This window comes from Drosophila subpulchrella, chromosome 3R, assembly GCF_014743375.2.
Source record: "Drosophila subpulchrella strain 33 F10 #4 breed RU33 chromosome 3R, RU_Dsub_v1.1 Primary Assembly, whole genome shotgun sequence".
Lineage (NCBI taxonomy): Eukaryota > Metazoa > Arthropoda > Insecta > Diptera > Drosophilidae > Drosophila > Drosophila subpulchrella.
Genome location: NC_050609.1, coordinates 18,189,071 through 18,208,796, shown reverse-complemented (window position 1 = coordinate 18,208,796; position 19,726 = coordinate 18,189,071). Strand labels below are relative to the sequence as shown.

At 39.8% G+C, this 19,726-nt stretch overlaps 1 protein-coding gene across 1 annotated transcript in view; it reads right to left on the bottom strand.

The window, feature by feature from the left end:
- The window catches only part of LOC119545838 (headcase protein), a 97,872-nt gene extending 78,422 nt beyond the window's left edge, over positions 1–19,450 (bottom strand). Inside the window, exon 1 of the mRNA XM_037851796.1 lies at positions 17,181–19,450. Within this exon, the coding sequence (XP_037707724.1) occupies positions 17,181–18,382 (1,202 nt within the window). The 5' untranslated portion in view covers positions 18,383–19,450. The remainder of the gene's footprint in view (positions 1–17,180) is intronic.
- Between the last annotated feature and the right edge of the window lie 276 nt (positions 19,451–19,726).

The window sequence follows — 19,726 nt, the reverse complement described above, 5'->3', positions numbered from 1 at the left end:
TTGAGCCTCAAAACTTTGCTATATACACACAGCTGTGTTTAAATTATTAGCACCAAAGACGAAAAGTACTTGAAATACAAACGCATACCGAGTTTCATAACGATCTAGTGTGGGGGTACCAATAATTTTCCAATTCTGTTTGATCAGTGAACCATAAACTTGCTTATCAGGTTTGTAAATGTGAGTTCTGGAAGAGTGAGTGAAATTGTGATTGGTGGAATTGCATGTGGGTGACATACACACAAAATATATATACTATTTCGACCCCAGTTGTGTGCATATATAGTTAAGTATGACAGCTGATCTTTTCAAGTGACCCACTTAGCGTGTGTTTGTGTACTTTCCTTTTCACAGGCCTCAAACAACAATGCAAGTCTTTTGTGCCCACGAAATGAAGTTTGTTTCATAAATATTTGCTGCAATCCGAGAAACTGAAACTGAAAATGAAACTCGCACAATTTTCGACCTTTTTCCAGAGTCTCTTTATATTTTTTGGTGCTGTATTTTTAGAAAGTGCGTGCGTAATTGAAGTTTTAGTCAAGTTGGCAAATAAATTGCCGCAGCCAAGTCAATAAATTAAGCAAAAGCAGGCGGCACAAAACTCAGAGCAAAAGCAGCGCAGCCCGTCAGACGGCGGACTGCGAAAATCGCAGCAGAAATTGCAACTGCAACTGCACTCGAGGCGAATGAACGCAATGCAACGCTCTGCTGACGCCGACTGCTCTGCCGGCAATGCACTTTGCCAAGGACAGATCCATTGAAAAACCGCGAAGCAGCGGCTCTGTTGCAATGACTGCATCGTGCATCGGTGTGCCATAGTACACGGAGAAAAATATTTAGCTTATACAAAAAAATCAAATGAAACAAGGAAGAACGCTATAGTCGAGTGCCTCGACTATCAGATACCCGTTACTCAGCTAAAGGGACCAAAGGAAAATGGAGATATGCAAGCAGCAAAGCGAGATTGAAATGCGCCACCTACCGGCGGTAGACAGATTTAAGCGTTGTGGGCGTTAGAGTGGGCGTGGCAAAGTTTTTTTTGGATTAATCGATAGGTATTGACAAGACCAATAAATTTCAGTTAAAATTTTTGATGTAGCGTGAAAATTGCGGGCGCCACAGGCTTGGGCGGTTTGTAGGCGTTCTAGTGGGCGTGGCATATTCGCGTGACAAAATTGCGCTGCGCTTAAGCCTAAGGAATCTAAATCTGAAATCCCATTTCTCAATCTTTGATATTTTCCAAGATATCCGCGTTCATATTTACGATTTTTTGAAGTTTGTGGGCGGTTTGTGGGCGTTCAAGTGGGCGTGGCAAACTTTTTTTTGGGTCAATCGATAGGTATTGATGAGAACAAGACATTTCAGTTAAAATTTTTATTCTAGCATAAAAACTGTAGGAGCCACAGTTTTGGGCGGTTTGTGGGCGTTAGAGTGGGCGTGGCACTCTGCTGAAACAAACTTGCGCTGCGTAAGAAGCTCAGGAATCTGCACGCCTAATCTCAATAGCCTAGCTCTTATAGTTTCCGAGATCTCAGCGTTCATCCGGACGGACAGACAGACGGACAGACGGACAGACGGACAGACGGACAGACGGACAGACGGACAGACGGACATGGCTAGATCGACTCGGCTAGTGATCCTGATCAAGAATATATATACTTTATGGGGTCGGAAACGCTTCCTTCTGCCTGTTACATACTTTCCGACGAATCTAGTATACCCTTTTACTCTACGAGTAACGGGTATAAAAAGGTGGAGTTATTACTGGTATACACATCAAAATATATTGAAAATTATGATGATAGAGGATTGTCTCATCTTGAAGAAAACTGATCTAATACCTTTTTATTTATTATTGTTGTGAATCTTGTAAATGTAATATTTGAAATCCAAAAGTTTTATGATTTATTTATAAAAATGTATCACTGATAAGGCTACATAGTTTTAATCGTTCTGAAATATTAGGTATTACTTTATGAATTTTAATCCTAATCATAATGATATGATTTCATAAAACCTTAAAGTTTCTCTCAGTTTCTCTCAGTGCATCTGTGTGCCAATGCCTCTCTCGTTTATGTGCGTGTAATTTATAAATATAATTAATAGAATTACACGGCGTACGGGCGCAATATTGACACTGATATCGTAGACTTTCGTCCTGTCCCTCTCGCTCACTGGGAGCTACTCTTCTTTCCCATAGTCGTAGTCGTAGTTTAATGCCCGCTGAAACAAAGCCCCAAGGTTATAACAAAAGTAAAAATAATGCAGGCAGATAATAAGAACTTGGGGAAGCAACAATAAAAGGGAAAATAAAATAAAAGAGTTATTAAATATCCAGAAATACTACCTAGGTTTATTTTTTTAATTTAAATATTTATTATTTTGTTGTTATATTCAGTTAACTAACGTTGAAATACTTCCATTCCCCAAGTTTGACTGTATTTTAACGTGGTTTTAGGGATAGAGAACCGTTCCCGGTAGACCACTAAATCCGATTGCTTTGTTTTGGTATTTCACTTTGCCGCTTTTTACGCATTCGAGGCACGTTCAAGGCTTCCCTAGACTCCCCACCACCCACTGGGCCTATCCAGTTGGATTTTCGTATATTTTTCTACACTTGCCACTGGTTATTTGCTAACTAGAAATTGACAGTTGAATAAATGGTGCGCTTTTTCCCTGCCAGTTATTTATCCCGAAAATTTCAATTCCATTTTACCCTGCCTTTTGTTTTTTTATCCACATTTCAATCAACATGCAAATTTAAAGAAAATTGAAAGTTTCAACTGGTTCGGATGGTTAATTAAAAGTCATAAATTGTCGCCTAATGCAATGCGAATATTTCATAAAATTTGCCGGTGTACTTTTTATTGTAACTTGCGTAAAGTGGGGAAAACGGGGCGTGGCAGCGTGTGCAAAGTGCATTTACCTCCCAGTGCAATAAATAAATAAATAAAGAAACAAAAAAAGAAGCATAAAAACATCGGGCGTGTGATTGACTTCACTCAAATGCGTGGCACGTTTTTTTGTGCAATCACTTCGCATTTGGTTAGAGGAAAATAGAGAGAGAAAGGTAGAGAGCCAGCTACGCAATTTTTTTTACCTTAAAAACTAGTTTTCAACGCGTTTTTCTATGGCCAATTTCAGCAATCGAGCGCATCGGATACTCGGGCGTATGAGTAATATTTCCCAGCGGCCAGCGAGTTAAATAAATGCAATAAGCGAAGGATGGGTGAAATATAAGAACTTATTCAAGGAAAACGTTGAATCATCCGCTTGTAATAAATTAAACATTTTATTACAAAATATATTTAAGGAAAAAATCCATTAAATCCATTTAAAAATATCTCAAATTGTTAAGAAATATTTCCATAAATTTTTAAGAACCATTAAAGTCATGTATTAATTAAAGGAAACATAAATGCCAAAATTCCCAGAAATTAAGATTGAAAATAATTAATTAAAAAGCATTCAAGCCGATAATATATATAGAAACCAATTTAAAACGAATTAAAAAAGCAATCAAATAATAATTCTTAAAATTAAAAGGAACGTCTAAATTGATGTGAAAAAGATACATTTAAGTAGCAATAAAATATTGAACAACCCCATAGTAAAATGCCAAATTAAGGTCTCAAAACTTAAATGAAAATTGCAGTCTCTGACTGAAAAGTTGCGTATTTCATTCAATGCGCTTTTGTTTTACTTCATTTTGTTTGCGTTTATTTGTTGATATTTTTTGCCGTTTATATTTTTTTTTGTTTTTTGCTTAAAGTTTACGAATTTGGCAACTGCAAGTCAAATTTAATTTGACAGGCCGCGTAATGAACGAAAAGAGAGAAAAACCAAAAGTTGAATACTGAAAAATGGCAGCTGGCAGCCAAGTGGCCAAAAACAAAGCTTTTTATGGCCACAAAACCGAATTTGAGCTTTGACTTTTTTGTTTTTGTTTGTTGTATTTTTTGTTATAGGCAATGGCAATATTCGATTTGGATTTTCATCGGCCGTTTTCCCATTGGCAGGCGGGCAAAATGCAAATCAGCGAGGATGACAATCCCAAAATTAATGACGACAATAAACAATTATTGAATAATTGAAATGGACTGGGGGAAAATTGATTTGTGGACTGCAAAACTGCACAATGGCCACATAACAAAACCGTAATCATAAAAGAGCCAAAGGACAGCAAACAAACTAGGGAAAACGGGGGAAAATTAAGGAAAAGCCAGACGAAACAAACAAAGCGGAAAAATGTTGACAAAACATGAAAACCAACCAGCAAGGGCAAAAAAAAACGGAAAAAAACAAAAAGAAAGAGTTGCGGCTAAATTGAAAAATAAAAGTTACGTATTAGCCAGACGACAGCCAGCCATAAAGTTGAATGAATGAAATGTCTGGCTGGAAAACTCGCAGTTTTCCCGGCACAAGTTGAGTGGTGCTTGCGAAGAGGAAGGACGACAGTTGATCGGGTAATTAGCGTGTCTGACCTTCTGCCCCGCCCCCTCCTTATCTTCCATATAAATCGGAAAATGGGGGGGGGGAGTTTTGTGGCACCTCTGGGGCCACTTGATATGGCTCTTGGTAAGTGTCTGCCAAGATGGCGCCACGATAATTCCCCCTGAGTAGCGAGAAATGGAAATTGATTGCCGGCATTTAAATATTTTATTGATTGAAGGGGGAGGCAGCTTAAATTAAAGGACCTTTCAGCGTGGGCAGTACAAAAGCTGACTTTAAGGTCAAGCAGTTTTCTAATCCTTGAAAAATTAAATAAATAATCCCTTTTAAGCCCTATCAAAGTAATAAACATAAAAGCGTATGTGTATGGCGGCAGAGCTTAGGCAGCATCAAAATTATAAGCTTGTAATAACCACTAAACTAAAGTTAGAAATACATTAAAAAATTCAAACTTTGTTTAAAAACTAATCTGTTTATATTGGACATTTAATATAGGGCTTAAAAAAATCCCCAAGCCAATGTCAAAGTCAAGAATAAAAACGAATTAAAAGAAAAACCTCCCGCTGCGCTGGGAAACCTTAGAAAAACGAGGATGACAAAAAAAGCCATCTTCAGCTTAAGACAGCTTTAAGCCAAGTGCAGTCGTTTACACTCAGAAAAAAAGGGTGAGTAAGCTCCAACCACACTTAAGAAACTTGCTCAGCTGCTTCTTGGGTTCAATACACAAAATAAACTTGAAAAATGTATTCAATTAAAAAAGTTTTCACTTGCAACACGCTGGCACCTCTTGGCCCTCAGCCTTTTAGCCTTCTTTTCTGGTTTTTGTTCCTTTGGCAGTTGTAAGAGTTCTGCTCTTTTTTTTGCAAAGTTACTAAGGAATGCTCTGCATAACTGTAAATGAGCCAAAAGCAGGGGGCGGAGGGCGTGGCAACCACATTGCGGTTGCCTTCTGTCTGAGCTTCAATTTCCCCCCCCTTTTCGCCGCCTTTTGTCTGCCTGCTTAGCATGTAAATAATGTGCACGAAATTATGAATGCAGCTAATTAGCAAGGCAGCAGACGAGTCCTGGGATCCTAGAATCCTCTTTTGTTGGCCAGCTTCTTGTTGCAGGTTTCAGTATGCACAGGCAGAAACTATCTAACAGAAGATAAAGCCATAAACTTTGACCCTTGGAAATGTTCTTGGCAAAGTCAGTAAACAGAGAGAAATATCCAAGAACATTGTTCTTGAATTGAGAAGAGAACATTCGTTCTTAAAAACCGTGTAAGTACATAAAGCCATAAACTTTGACCCTTAGAAATGTGCTTGGCAAAGTCAGTAAACAGAGAGAAATATCCCAAAACATTGTTCTTGAATTCAGAACATTCGTTCTTAAAAACCGTGTAAGTAGATTTTCGTATCAATGTTCTCAATATTAGAACGAAATGGTGAGAAGAAAAATGTTAAATTGAGTTTATTTAACAACTTTTTTATAAGTATACACTACTGACTGGACTAATAGTTTATTTGTTGAGATATACTTCAACTTGATACGAGCAAAATAAGAACATTTTCAATTTAAAAATGTCCTTCTATTTTTAAGAACATTTTTAACTCAGATGGGAACATTAGAATTTTCTCTGTGTAGAAATTTTAAACCCTAATTTTTTTCTAGTGTTTAAATTCATTATGTCATTGAACCATTAAACTGCTCTTAAATGCTGCCCGCTTGTTTTTTGTTTATGGCGCCACGGGGAGCGTTTAACTTAAAGCGTCGACAAATAATTCAGGGAGTTCAGAGGGAGTTGTTCCCGGGGAAAACCCCATCTCTGGCCCATTAATCACCATCCTCCCACCTGGAATATAGAGCTAAAGTTCTGCGTTTGCCACTTGCCGCGATTTATGGCCCCTGCACTTGAAAGAAGGTGGATCCTTTCAGGGAACTCGACTTACCTGCAAAGATAAAAGAGAAAATATATTTGGGATTAGCTTGGAATTGATGGAAAGCATTGGGGATAAGCTTAAAATAGGGGCAATGCAACTAATATAGTTTAGGATAAGGCAAAGTAAGTGAGTGCCATTTAGGATCAATAAATGTTACAGGAATAAGTTATATCGACAATTTACCATTTATTTTCCTTATAATTTTTTAGCTTGCTCAATTAACAATAAACATATCATACAGATTACCACCTGAAACAGATCCCGTTCTGCTCCAACTTTTTTATAGGCCTAGCCAAAAACCTTGACAAGTTCAGTTGCTGATAAGAAAAACCCTCACCCTGCCCCAGAAAAAAAAGGAATTAAAAAGAGTTGGATGTCAGCTTGCCCTGCAGATGCTACCTTAAGATTAAAACCCAGCGACTTTAGCTTGGCAACGGATGCTCAAGGCTTTTGTCGTTGGCTGAATTTACGTTTAAACACTTTTTGCTTTTTTTCCCTGGTTTCTTTGTACAACAATTTTATCGCGTGCATAAACAAGATGCGGGACAAAAACGAGAAGGAAAAAATATAAATAAAAAACGAAACGAAGTCAACTCCAAACGGAGTTTCAGGTTTACTACAAAGTCATGCAACACGGTCATGTGCAGCTCAGGAAACCCGTCTCTTTCTCACCCGCACTTTCAAGATCTCGGCCGCTGTCAGTCGAATGCTGCAAATTATTGCAGGACATTTGCCCGAATGGCCAAAGGGTAAACAATTTTTTGTTTTGCATTTATTTATTTTACAGCCACAGGCGAAGAAGGTTGAGCAGCCACAACAAAAGAAAGTGAAGAAGATAAACAAGAAGGCTTAAGATGGGGGTCTGAAGAATGGGATACCCTTTCAGAATCACCATGAAACTTGGGATTTAAATGTATTTTGGGATAAAAAAGCATTGTGTAAAATATGATCTTGATAGGTTGAAAAATAAAAGACCTATTTGACTTTGAAGGAGTAAAGAACTGTGACAGAGAATCCGAAATTAAGTAAATATATGAAGACAGTCTTTTGGTTAGTTCATTACTGTTCAATAATACCCCTTTGCAGAGTATTACAATCAATTTCAGCACGAACTGCAAGAAACCCGTACATCAACATGAAAATTACGAGAAAAGAAGAGGAAATAAGAAAAAGAAGCTGCAGTATTATCAGTCAAAGCAATTACAAAGGCATCGACAGCAACAGCTTTTATTATAAAGTAATCAGGGCTTTCGATTTTCCAGGTCAGCGAGGAAACAGGAACGAGGACAGAAAAAAAAACCAGAAATCGAAGGCGAGAACTGTAAATATTTATTTATAGGCTTTTTTGGGGTATATACACATAGTGGTGGAGTGTCACTTTCTTTCGCTTTTGACCATTTTCAATTTATGTATTTTTATTGATTTAAATCTCAGGCAAATGCAGTCTTTTTTTATTGCACTCACATTTTTAATAAAACGAAACGAAAGTAAAGTTGATCGAGGCAACGGCCATATCATCGATAAAATGCCCCCTACCCTGCTTCCCCCAATAAATGTTGCATTTTTATTATCATTTGCTGGGGGGCTGTCATCAGGTGGAGTGGCGAGGAAGAAGAAGGGAGAAAAGGAGTTGCACTCGAAAGTGAAAGTTACCTCTTTAAGGCAGAAAGAAAGAAAAAAGATTACTTGGCTTAACACACATGTGTTTATGATGTTTGGTTTCTTTCTTTTTTCGCTGGTCTCTTTCATTTTCGAGCCCAATTTTTGTTGATTAGTTTTGCTCTTTAATTGAATCAGCGACAGCATTTTGTCCGTTTAAGGTTGGACACACTGTAGTTGCAGTTTAGTGGATGGCCCCTCTGCTGTTGCCACATTTAACATTTAATTTTAATTGCCCCTGGCGCCGCCTGCCCAAGTTCAATAAACTTGTCTTGGCTGATAGCAATAATGATGATGACGATGTTGCCGCCGATCGATGTGGCATGCTGCAATAGATACAGATACGTTGCATTTTTCGCGTGTGCAACGAGCCTTTCAGCAATTGCCGCTATGCCAAAGCACACAATGAAATGGAGCCATTCCCCTTCCGATTTCATTCGCTTCGATACGATCCAATACGATCCGCTTCGATCATCGGATATCAAAAGGCAGCGATCGTTGCCCCAAAGAGTTGCACACTTCATATATGTATGACTCTGTTGTTGTTAATTACAAATATCGGTGATTGGGTTGCTCGGCAGCAGTGGTGCACAATATTGAACATAGAAATAATGGCGTGAGAAAGTTTTGGCGAGTATGTGGGAGTGGATTCCTCGATAGGGTTAGGGATCTCTTGGAATCTGAACTTAATTGGGGGGGCAGATGGATTCAGAGATTGATGATATGATATTGTGATATTATGATCTAACTAAAACGGATATTTCGTATAAGTTTATATATCTGTTATAGGAATTTTTTAAATTTTTTATAGGGCCATTTAGTTCTTTACGTTCTTCTTCCACTTTTTCCCCACGTTTCTCTACTTTTTTCTGGGCCACAGGAAATGAATTTCGCCTGATTATCCTGCAATTAGCTTAATTCCTTTCCACACTCTTTCCCATTCCCTCACGCGATTAAGAAATTTGGTGTGCTTCCTTTTTGTTTCTTTTTTCTCCCCATTTCCTTGGGTTTTTTATTTTAGCGAATTTTTTAGCCCTCTGCTAATGATCTGTCACGCCCCGAGGCGAACGCATAAAAATGCATTTGGTGTCGTCGCCTCTGAAATAATAAAAAAAAAAGTGAAATAACAGAGGAAAAAGCCAAAAAAGGGGGAGCGACCAAAGGAAGAAGCTGGGACCGAAAACCTACAAAAATGCATTTATTTATTTGCGGCGGTTTGATCGTAAAAATAATTTGGTTTTATTGCCCAAAACGGGGCAAATGATGTTGCCGCTGGTTGCATGCACCCAAAAATGGGGGGAGAAAAAAGTATAAGAGACTTTAATGCGTTTTATGTCCTCGTCATGCTGCCAAAGTCGGGACCTTTGTGCCTCCCTATATCTTTAATTCGCTTTATTTTATTTTCCCCCTTTTTTGCAGTCCGAAGACTGCAGAAATTCCGCAAATCAACGCCTTAAGCCTCGAATTTTATATTTATTTTCGTACACCGAGAGCCATTGACATTTGCCGGACCGCCCAGGCACTTATTCAATTAAACAAAACGCAATTGTTGTTAACACGAAAGAAACAGCACTCCATCTCTTTCGCTTTCGGTAGCCCCATCTCTCTCTCCGTTCGCCTGCGGCATATTGTCCCTATCCAAAGTCATGAAGCGTCAAATTGTTATGGCCAAAAGATGGAAAAGATACAAATGGCAACGGTTATCGCACAACAAGCGCAATCAGTCGTGTCGCAGGATAGAGATGGCTATAGTGCAGAAGAGAGAGACCGAGAATGGGGACAGACAGCCAACAAACAAACAAACAAGCTACAAACGGGCAAACTAAATGGGCGGGGTAAGCACTTGCCTGAGTGCAACTAAATAGATATTATATAAGCATAAAGAATATGTTTGCCTTCAGCTACGCACCCACAAAAAAAAACAGCAGCTTTAGCTACTAGAAAAAATATCAAAACAGAATTGTAAGGCCAAAAAGATATCCTGTATAAGAACAGCCTCTAAAGAATTTAAACTACATTTTTTTAAACGTTATGAAACTTGGTGGCCCTGTGTATTATAGCCTTACAAAACATCCTACCTAATGTTATGGCTTTTACTAACCAGTTTTAAAAGTTATAGCCATAACAATAGCTTGAGAACCATGTTAAATATCCCTTATTTCTGTGCCCCAAAAACAGGGTATAGCAAATGGTAGAAAGAGAACTAAACAAGCTAATAATCATAAAACCAAATGACTTTGAACGGCGTCGAAACGTTCTCGCCGCTCGTTGTCCTTTGACAGGATGCATGGAGCACCCAGATGAAGAAAAGGAAGCTGCAGAAGAGGAAGAAGAACCCGATGCCGAGACGGAGAAAAGCGTGAAAAAAATAAGATGAAGGGCGGGAGAATCATCAACATTATCGTCAGAGTGACGATTAAAATTTAAGCTTCATTTGTTGCTCTTGTCTGACTCCTTTTTAAGGGTGAGGAAAATGTGGAAGGCTAAAACATGAGAGGGATTGAGGATTTTTCATGGCTATGCCAAGGGAACTGTGATTGAGTAGGTGTCAAAAGTTGAATGGGGAAATGGAAAAATGGCAAGGGTTAAAATGTTGCTGCCAGACTGTCAATTTTCAATTTCTCTCCCTCCATGTTTTCCATTTTATCTAGATAGCCCCCCAAATGAAAATTGCAACTAATAAACAAATAAACTTGGAAAACCGAGGAAAAACGAACTGCAAGCGACAAAAATTGCAAATGCAACACAAAATCTCCGTACAGTTCAGGGGGCACCACGCCCACAAAAGCCTGAATGCATTCGCAATCAGATTGAATGGCAAAAATAAAAGGGGGCAAGTGGGGAATTGGAATGGGAGAAAGGGGGAGAAAGTAGGGAGTTGAATCAGGGACAGGGTCAGGGGCAGCAGACAGACGCCGAATGTGGAATCGTTTTAATGGATATCAAATAGGAAACAAAACAAACATTCCCACACAAATATACACATGCAATGCAGGCAGTCCAAATGCATAACCAGCACAGTGAGAAAAGGATTCAGATTTTAGCAGAGTAGTATTAAACGTGTGCCAATTGTTGGGACTCTTGGTATTCTGATGTATTTTGATTAAATGTATATGAAAATATAGATTCAAGTGTAAAATAATCCATATACATCATTATACTTTAAATTTAATATGGTATTGAGTTCTCAAAAAATGATCTGTTTTTATAAGCTCAAGATTTTATTAATTCAATAAAGGGAATCCCCAGTAAAATATTCTGTAAGCCATCAAATATATATGGAATCCATTACCCCATTTGTTTTGTATTTTTTTTCAGTACACTCCGATAGGATCCCAACTGCAGTAGGAGAGTTCCAATCAGAACTCCAGCTGGGTCCGAAAGAGACCGACAGATGGGGCGGGAGCGAGAGGGAAGAAGGAGCAGAGGCAGGAGCAGGACAACAGTTTTGTTTCATTTGCACAAACATTTCATGTTTTGTGTTCCGTTCCTGTTCTGTTTTCAGTTTTCTGTTTTACTTTTCGCTTTTCAACTTGTTCATCCACGCCCCCTCCGCCCACTCCACGCCATATACCTTTCATCCTTGCTCTTTCATTTCGCCAGGCTCGTTTTTACTGTTTCCACTTCTTTTTTTGCAATTTTTTCCTCTTTTTTTTGCACGTTGCGTTTTATTTTTGTGTCTGGCAGCTGCTCGACAACAACAACAATATTGATTGCAATTTCAGCCTGCAGTGGAAAGGAGGGGGTGGGAAGGGGCGAGGGGAGGAGGAGTTGGGGTTCTTCTCTTTCTCATTTGGCTGAATGGCCCAACACAAAAGCCTAAAAGCACACACACAGACGGCAGGCAGACAGATAAACACTCACACACACCCAAAAGCTTGGCTTATGAACCAGCAGACGACATCATGCTGGCAAAAACGGGGAAGCAGTGCATCAAGCAGTGGGCACAGGGGAAGCAGTGCACTGCGGAAAATCCTTACGATCCTGAGATAATAGTCAAAAACTATTTACTGTAACATATAACGAAGTAGTAGTGAATTCAAACCACTAGACTCGTCATAAGCAAGACATAATACACATAAACTGAAAGTTTCATGACACTTAATAAACTTTCAAAAATAAATTTATTTTTCGAGTCCCAATCGTTTTAAACTAAAATATCTTTTCTTTTCAGTTCTAACAGCCTAACAAAATTTAATGAAAAATCCTTCTAATTGTTTTCCGTGTAGATTTAAGTTCTGCATAAGAGAGTGAGGCAGTTGGAAGCGGAGAGGGACGGAAACTGCTGAGCCAACGAAGCCTTTAAAGTTGGCAAAAAGCCTGCGGATGGAGCCGCACACATGTGTGTACATATAGATGGATGTGGATACGGATGTGGGTGGAAAATACAGGAGGAGGTTCCAGGGAAACGGGAAGAGGCGGAGATGGAGTTGCCCTGGCATTGTCTGTTGGCAATGAAAATACGACAATAATGACGTCGAGGGAACTTACCGCCGTAGAGTCATGCGCCGTTCGATAGGCGCCCATAGAATGTGTGGGTGTGCGGTACTGCTGCAATGCACCAGATACAGTGGTTAGATATGCAAATCGAAGTACTGGGGAATTGAACCGAATGCCTTTACCTATTTATTTTGTATTTGAAAATAAGGGAAATTGTTAGGACCAAAAGACTGCAATTTGAATAGTAACATGAAGCAGTGGTCACCACATGCCTAACCCATGGGAATGGGATATTTCTCTGCCGAAACACGCAGTACTCTTCAGTAAGATCTTCATTGAATCCTGAATCTTGTGTCAAAACTGGCAGCAACCACTGTACTCGTTACCTCGATGTGCATATGTTTATTTAAGTTTCAGTGTGCGTATCGTTTTGGCAAAGATTTCATTAATAGCTTTTGTGGTTGTGAGGGCGGAGGACCAAGTGGAAAACGAGTAAGCAATGCATACTTGATTTGATATTCAACAAAAGGTGAGTGTAGCTCCCCCGATTCCCTCGACTCCCTTTTGCGAACCGCTCCTTTTCCCCAGGCTTCCTCCATTTCTCCGACATTTCTCTTTCTGCCCACACATCGTTATGCGCTTTAATTTGCAAATGGTTTTGCACATTTGGTTGCGGTTACAAATTTTGTGGGGGAGTCTGCCACAGTGGTCACCAGTTGTGATGAAACCACTCAGCGTGTCCGCAACAAAGCTTTAAAAGAACAAAACGTGTCTGATGTGGCGCTCTTTTTAATGTTTCCTCAATTTGACTGCCCAAAAAAAGAGGTCGTTAATTACTCAGTTTCCCCATCCCCTCGAAGGTCTCTTATGACCCTATATGTAAAACACATTAGCTACACATTAAGAAAATGTACAGATTTAATTTCTAGTTCTAAATAATAGATTATATACCAAATTTTTCAGATATCATGGAGCTTTTTATCATAATATATCATCCATTCTTTATATTTTAGTGATCCCTAAGCAATTAACATTTTTTTTCTGTGCATACCCCGTACTGCCATCGAGATCCAAGTCGCACCATTTCATTTCATGCTCGGCTGCCCCCGTCTTTTGTTTATTTATCATCGCCAAGCGAAAAGTGAAACCTAACCTCACACAGAGTATACTGAAATATACAAACAGAAAAGCGCCAGAACCTATTCCAATGGGCTAAGCTCCCGCCTTCCATCGACGAAAACAAACAACAATCGTCATCGATATGGATGGTGTAATGGGGTTCCGCGTTAATAAAAATTTTACAGTGCAGAAATTTATGCTTCAAGTCTAGACGACAGTTTTTGGAACGTGCTCAATTAGCACAAAGCCGAGGGGGGTATGAAAACCGAGTGGGGCGAGGAAAAACTAACGAGAAAAACAAAAACAGAATTTAAATAATATTTTCGCTATGCCGCCTCCTCACGACTATAATTCACTCATTTTTACTACGGAATACAGAGCCCCGCGGGTCTCGAAGATAAACTATGCACCGATATGGAATATCGCTACCTCTTTCTCCCTCTCTAAATCTTCCGGTCTATTGCTGTCTCACTTTCGTAGCTTTCGTAGTCACAACAACAAAAGTCGTGCGAAAGTTGTTAATTTTCGTTATAGTTTTGTTTTTCACACCATATCAGCGCACTCGGAATGGAGGGGGTTTGGCATATTGTCTGACGATCTGAACAACAAATATAAAGCGAGTGGTTCGGGGATCGACTGGGGGAATACCTCAAATTCTGATATTATAGTGCTGGGGATATGAAACTTGGCAGAAAGGTGTATTATGACTTGATAAACAGGAACCCATAAGTAAAATTTGGATATTACTATATCCCCCATATCGTGATATAATGGTTCAAAATTATATTTCAATAACCCTTCTCTCCCCATATACCCATTATTTACCCGTTACATCTGAAATATCCAACTAGTCACACCCTTTAGAGCCCCCCGTTGCGTTTGGTATGCAAATTCAAGACGCTGACTTTGTTGTTACTTTGTTTTTATAGCCTGTAGTTGCAATTCGTTGTAGTGTTTCTATTCTCGGCGTGCCTTTCGCAATTTATTTGCAGTTGTGCCCGCTATATTTTGTACGGAATGTTCGGAAAAGTATTGCGCCATTATTTTGAAGATGGGGTGAAAATTACAAATAATAAGGGGGCGGAATGCGACGCCCACGTGAGAGTTTTGGGCCTACGAATTGGGAAATTATTTGCAGAAGGCGGCGAGAGAGAAAGAGAGAGGTAAACAGGAAGAGCTTTTCTGCAAAAAAGTTGGGAAACTGGAAGCGGCACGAAAACAAACAGACTTCCGCCTCATCCACCCACCGAAAATGAATACATAAAATGTGTCTTAACCTTGACATTGGACGCCAAATACAAAAAAAAGAGGAAAACACAAATATGCCGGCAGACAAAACAAGTTAAAAGAGCGTGAGCGAGAGAGGGAGAGCCAAACACATTCATTCATTAAACAGAGACGGCAAATTTAAAGGGAAATGTCAGAACTTTTTTGTGACTTTCTTCTTTTTAGCTCACCTTTTGAGTCAGCAAAGTTTGTTTACCGTGGACAAAAGCAACAATAACAATCAAAAGTACTGAGCAAAAATTAAATAAAATAAAAATGGGCCGCGTGTGGCGCTAAAAATAAACGCCAGTAAATACAAACAAAACAAGAAATAAAAAATGGAAATAATACAAAAAAACGAAAGGCGATAAAAAATTTTATGTACGTTTATTTTTGAATTAAACGCAAATCATCAAAAAAAAAAAAAGTGCTGATAAGAAAAAATTTTAAAAAAATGCAGGAGGCGAGAAACTGCGGGCAAAGGGGGAAAAAGAGAGAAAAATAGAACGAAAAATGTTTAAAAACAGGAAAGGTATTAAAACCGAAAGTTGTTCACCCTAATAGTAAAAGTAAAACCAAATATCTAGGAGATATGGTATTTTTCAAATACCTGACTTGGTAACATTAGAAAAATACTTTCACACAAAAAATAACATATCATATTCCAAAATATTCTTAACCTTCATAAATAGGATCTTCAAACCTGATAATAAACTCCTTAAAAACATTATAATACCCTCTTAAAGGGTATAAAAACACACAAAAAAAATAAGGCATGTAGTGGCCTTGAAAAGTGGGCAAAAACAGAAAACGAGGAGAAAGATAGAGAGCGAAAAGCAGAAGAATGAATGGAATTATGCCATAGAAGGCAAAACAAAGTTCTCAGCTTAGAAAGAGAGGGCCTTCTACCGAGTAAAAGAGACGGACAGAGGGTGAGGGGTTGAGATTGCGATTCTAAAAACCTGAAGATCGCGTTCAAAACAACAATAACAAAACCTATAAAATGCGATCCAATTCTTTTTCGTGTTTTTCTCTTACTGTTTCTCTTGGCTCTTTCGATATTATTTTTTTTCGATCGCTATGGAATAAATAATATTTTTCTGTTGCTCTTGGAAACGGAAATATTAAAATTGGGCATAAAATAAATAAAACAACACATGTGGAAAACATACCATACGATAAATGTCTGTTGCTATGTGGCAGCAAATAAATTTCAATAATTTTTCATTTCTTATGATTTATGAATAAGAATTCTGGGCAAAAGATACAGGAATGGCTGAAGATACAAGAAGCCTTGACCCAAAGCAACAAACAAAAAATAAATAATAGCGAGAGAAGACTCCGATAAAAGTGAAAATCGTGTGAGATCGAAAGTAGGGGGAATATTTATAATGCAAATTATCTCCCTTTTTTGTATCTGCTGAAAAGATAATAATCATCAACTTCCTTAAAAGGAAAATATTCGCAAATTTCGCAGATAAACAAGCGCATTTTATTTAATATTTCTGCAAATATTGTCTGTGTTTTGCAGCTGTTCAGCCATCAAGGTTATATAAGCTATGGAGCCGGCAAACGAACGAAAAACGGGCAAACAATCGCGTCAATTGTTGATAACACTGTGCAACACGATAAAGGAACCCAGAACATCAATCTGATATCGGAAATTGGAATTTTGGTTGATAATATTTCTTGCCACATGAATTTTTAGCAAGAAATGGCTGAAGAAATTGGAGAGGTTGGCATATACTTCGTATGAGTAATAATCAAATTTTATTATCGCAATTAAAATAGGCCCACAAATATTAAACATTCTTGATTAACCATTCTCCTGAATTGTAATTGCTTTAGCCTTTATGAACTAAAATAGAATGGCAGCCACAAAACTAATTTGAAGAACATTTTGCCCCTGGGCTGTTCTGGTCGTTTAGTGTAATTGATAAAAGTTTTGTGAATAAATATTGAAATTGCTGATGTGCTCCAAACCACATGTTGGGAATTTCGCCACACATATTTCAACCTTCCTCGTCTTTTGCTTTGCTAAACAAGTTAACCACGGTTTTAGGTTTGGGGAAAATAATTATTTAAGCTGTCGCCTAAAGAATTCGCGTTCTAATACTAAGAGATTTTCATTATATGGATTATATGGATATGGATTTACGGATTCTTAAGGTAACCAAGATTTAAAGTTAAGGGACAAGAATAATTTTAATTTTTGCCTGAAGAATTCGCGTTTTCCGCTTGAAACTGCCGAATTTGGCTTATACTAGGCTATTTCCATTACATTTTCTAACGGATTTTTTATATATTTTAAAGTAAACTTACCGCACTCGCTCGGAATAGAGTTCTACCTCCTTGTTCTTCTGCTGCTGCACAAGTTGCTGCTGTTCATAGCTGGCCAAGGGCTTAAAGTTGCTGATATTGGCCAAAGCAGGCAGATTATTCTGTTGCTGCTGCTGCTGGGGAGCAATTAGAAGGTTCTTGGACAAACCCAGGCCGTTCTGCAGAAAACCCACGGGTTGCATCAGCAGCGTTTGCTTCAATTGCTGCACAGGCGACACGGGGATCTCGCCACTGGATTGGGAGGCCGATGGCGAGGTGGAACCACTGCCAGCTCCACTGGAGGACAGACTGCCAGCCCTGGCCCTCAAGTCCAGGCCGAGGACATTGTTGGGATTCAGGATGTTGCTCAGCGTGGCCACCACACTGGGCTGCAGCAGATCCGAAGAGCCGTTCTGGCCGGCATTACCATTGTTGCCGCTGGTATTGCCACTGTTGTGGGGCAAACCCGACCCTATGACGCCCACATTCGGATTGGGCGTTAGACCGCCATAACTATTGCCATTATTCTGGCTCAAGGGGGCCTTGGCATTGCCATTGCCATTGCGATTGCGCTTCTTCTTGGCCTTCTTCTTGTCATCATCCTCGCTGAGGTTGCCATTCAGGCCATTGGATCCCCGATTGCCGGATCCATTGAGGTACAGAACAGCCTGGTTGGTGGGGGCCACCCACTCGAGATCCTTGCGCAGCTGACCCCTGCCGCACTTGCAGCTGCAGGCCTTGTGGACCAGCTCGTAGCCCTTCTTGGTCCACAGGTGCTGGAGACGCTGCCGCTCCGACCAGGAGCGAGCCCGCCCGTTGGCCTTGAGGGTCTGCAGCACGCCCGCCTCCCACAGCTCGAAGCACTCGCGGTGCATGTACTGGCCTGCACTGCAGTTCTCGTTGTTGCACAGCACCCGGATGCAGTCGGCCAGGGCGAGCTCGTTCAGCGGTATCAGGGCGTCCAGCTTGCGGCAATCTCCGCTGGGCAGGCAGCAGCGCACCACGCCCCCCACGCCTCCGGTTCCCTGCATGGGCGCCATCAGAACGCCTGAAGAATTCGCGTTCTCCGCGTAGAACTGCAGCAGTTGCTGCTGCTGCGTCTGGTGTTGCTGCTGCAACTGTTGCTGGTGTTGCTGCTGCTGCTGCTGCTGCTGGGTGCTGCTGTTGCCGCTGCTGCTGATGTTGCTGTTGCGACGCGGAGCCATAAATTTATATTTTTTCTTTGCTCTCTAAATGTGCACTTTTTGCGTGAAATAAATTTGCTGGCCTCGAAAAATATCCTCCTCAATCTCTATTTCGGGTAAGCATTTTTCTGACCATTTTATATTTGAAAATATTGCTTGTTGATTCTATTCGGGAATTTATGCTGTGATTTGTGGCCCATAAATGCTTGCGGTGTATATTTATTGAATGCTTCCAGTGTTTTATTTTTGAAGTATTTTTAAACCGATTTTTGGGTATTTCCAAATTATTTACCGATTTTCATTGGCTTTTTGAAAATTTTTAGCGATTTCAGAGGACTTTTGTAAATTTTGTGTAGAAAAGTGGATATTTTGGCAGACAAAAGTCTGTTTTTACTGAATTTTATTAAGATTTTATTTAGTCAGTTTTGCGGTTTTAAAGATTTTATATTTTGGAATTACTTTTTAGGTTGTATATTGTAAATGCTTATTTTTGTCGTCGACTTTTTAGATTGTTTTTAAATTGCTTGGTTTTGCGAGTGGGTTTTTTCAAGATGGTTTTATTCTCAAAACTTGGTGATTGCTTTTTTTTTATTGCTTTTAAAATCGTACACCTCCCTGCTGTGTGTATCAAAAATATTTCGAAAAATTCCCGTTTATGCAGTCTGTTTTTTTTTTTAGTTTTTTGTTGTACCTGAGCTGAGTTTATTGTTGTTGTAGAACGTTAAGTATCAAAAATTGTTTCTATTGTTTATCTTCGATCTCTGTCCCTCTCTCACACGTTCGTTCCCTCTCTGTCACACACGCGGCGCCATGTTCGGCAATTTTTCACATTTTGCTTCGCCTTCTGCGTTTGTTTTTGTTGCCTCTCCTTTGCCGCTTTTTGTTTTTGCCGGCAAAACAGAAGGGAAAACCAAGGAGGAAAATCGCGAGACTTGAGCTTGGTTGTAAAACTTCCGATTGGTTTTCATATACACAGGACAAGGATAAATACGAACTGGAGTTTTCCTCCTCTCTTCTTCGGTTTTAAAAGTTTTTCAGTGTTTTCCACGAACGGCGCACGCAGAGAGAAGCCAAAAAACACAACCAACCAGTTCGAAAGCGAAATTCAAACTGTTTTTCGTTTCGCCTTTCGTGTTTGTCCGTTGCGTTCGAACCGCCGTCGCTGTCGACGCCGGCAGACCGCGCGGCGGCAGCGCTGCCGGCGCCGCTGCTTGGCATTGGCAGCGAAGTTGGAGTTTCCCTCTTTTTCCCGCTTTTCCGCCCGGCGCCGGCCTTTTGGGGGTTGGTGGGTGGTGGTTGGCTGGTTTTCACTTTCCACCACCGCCGCCAACCGCTCGCTTTTCATTCGGCGGAAAACTCAACAGA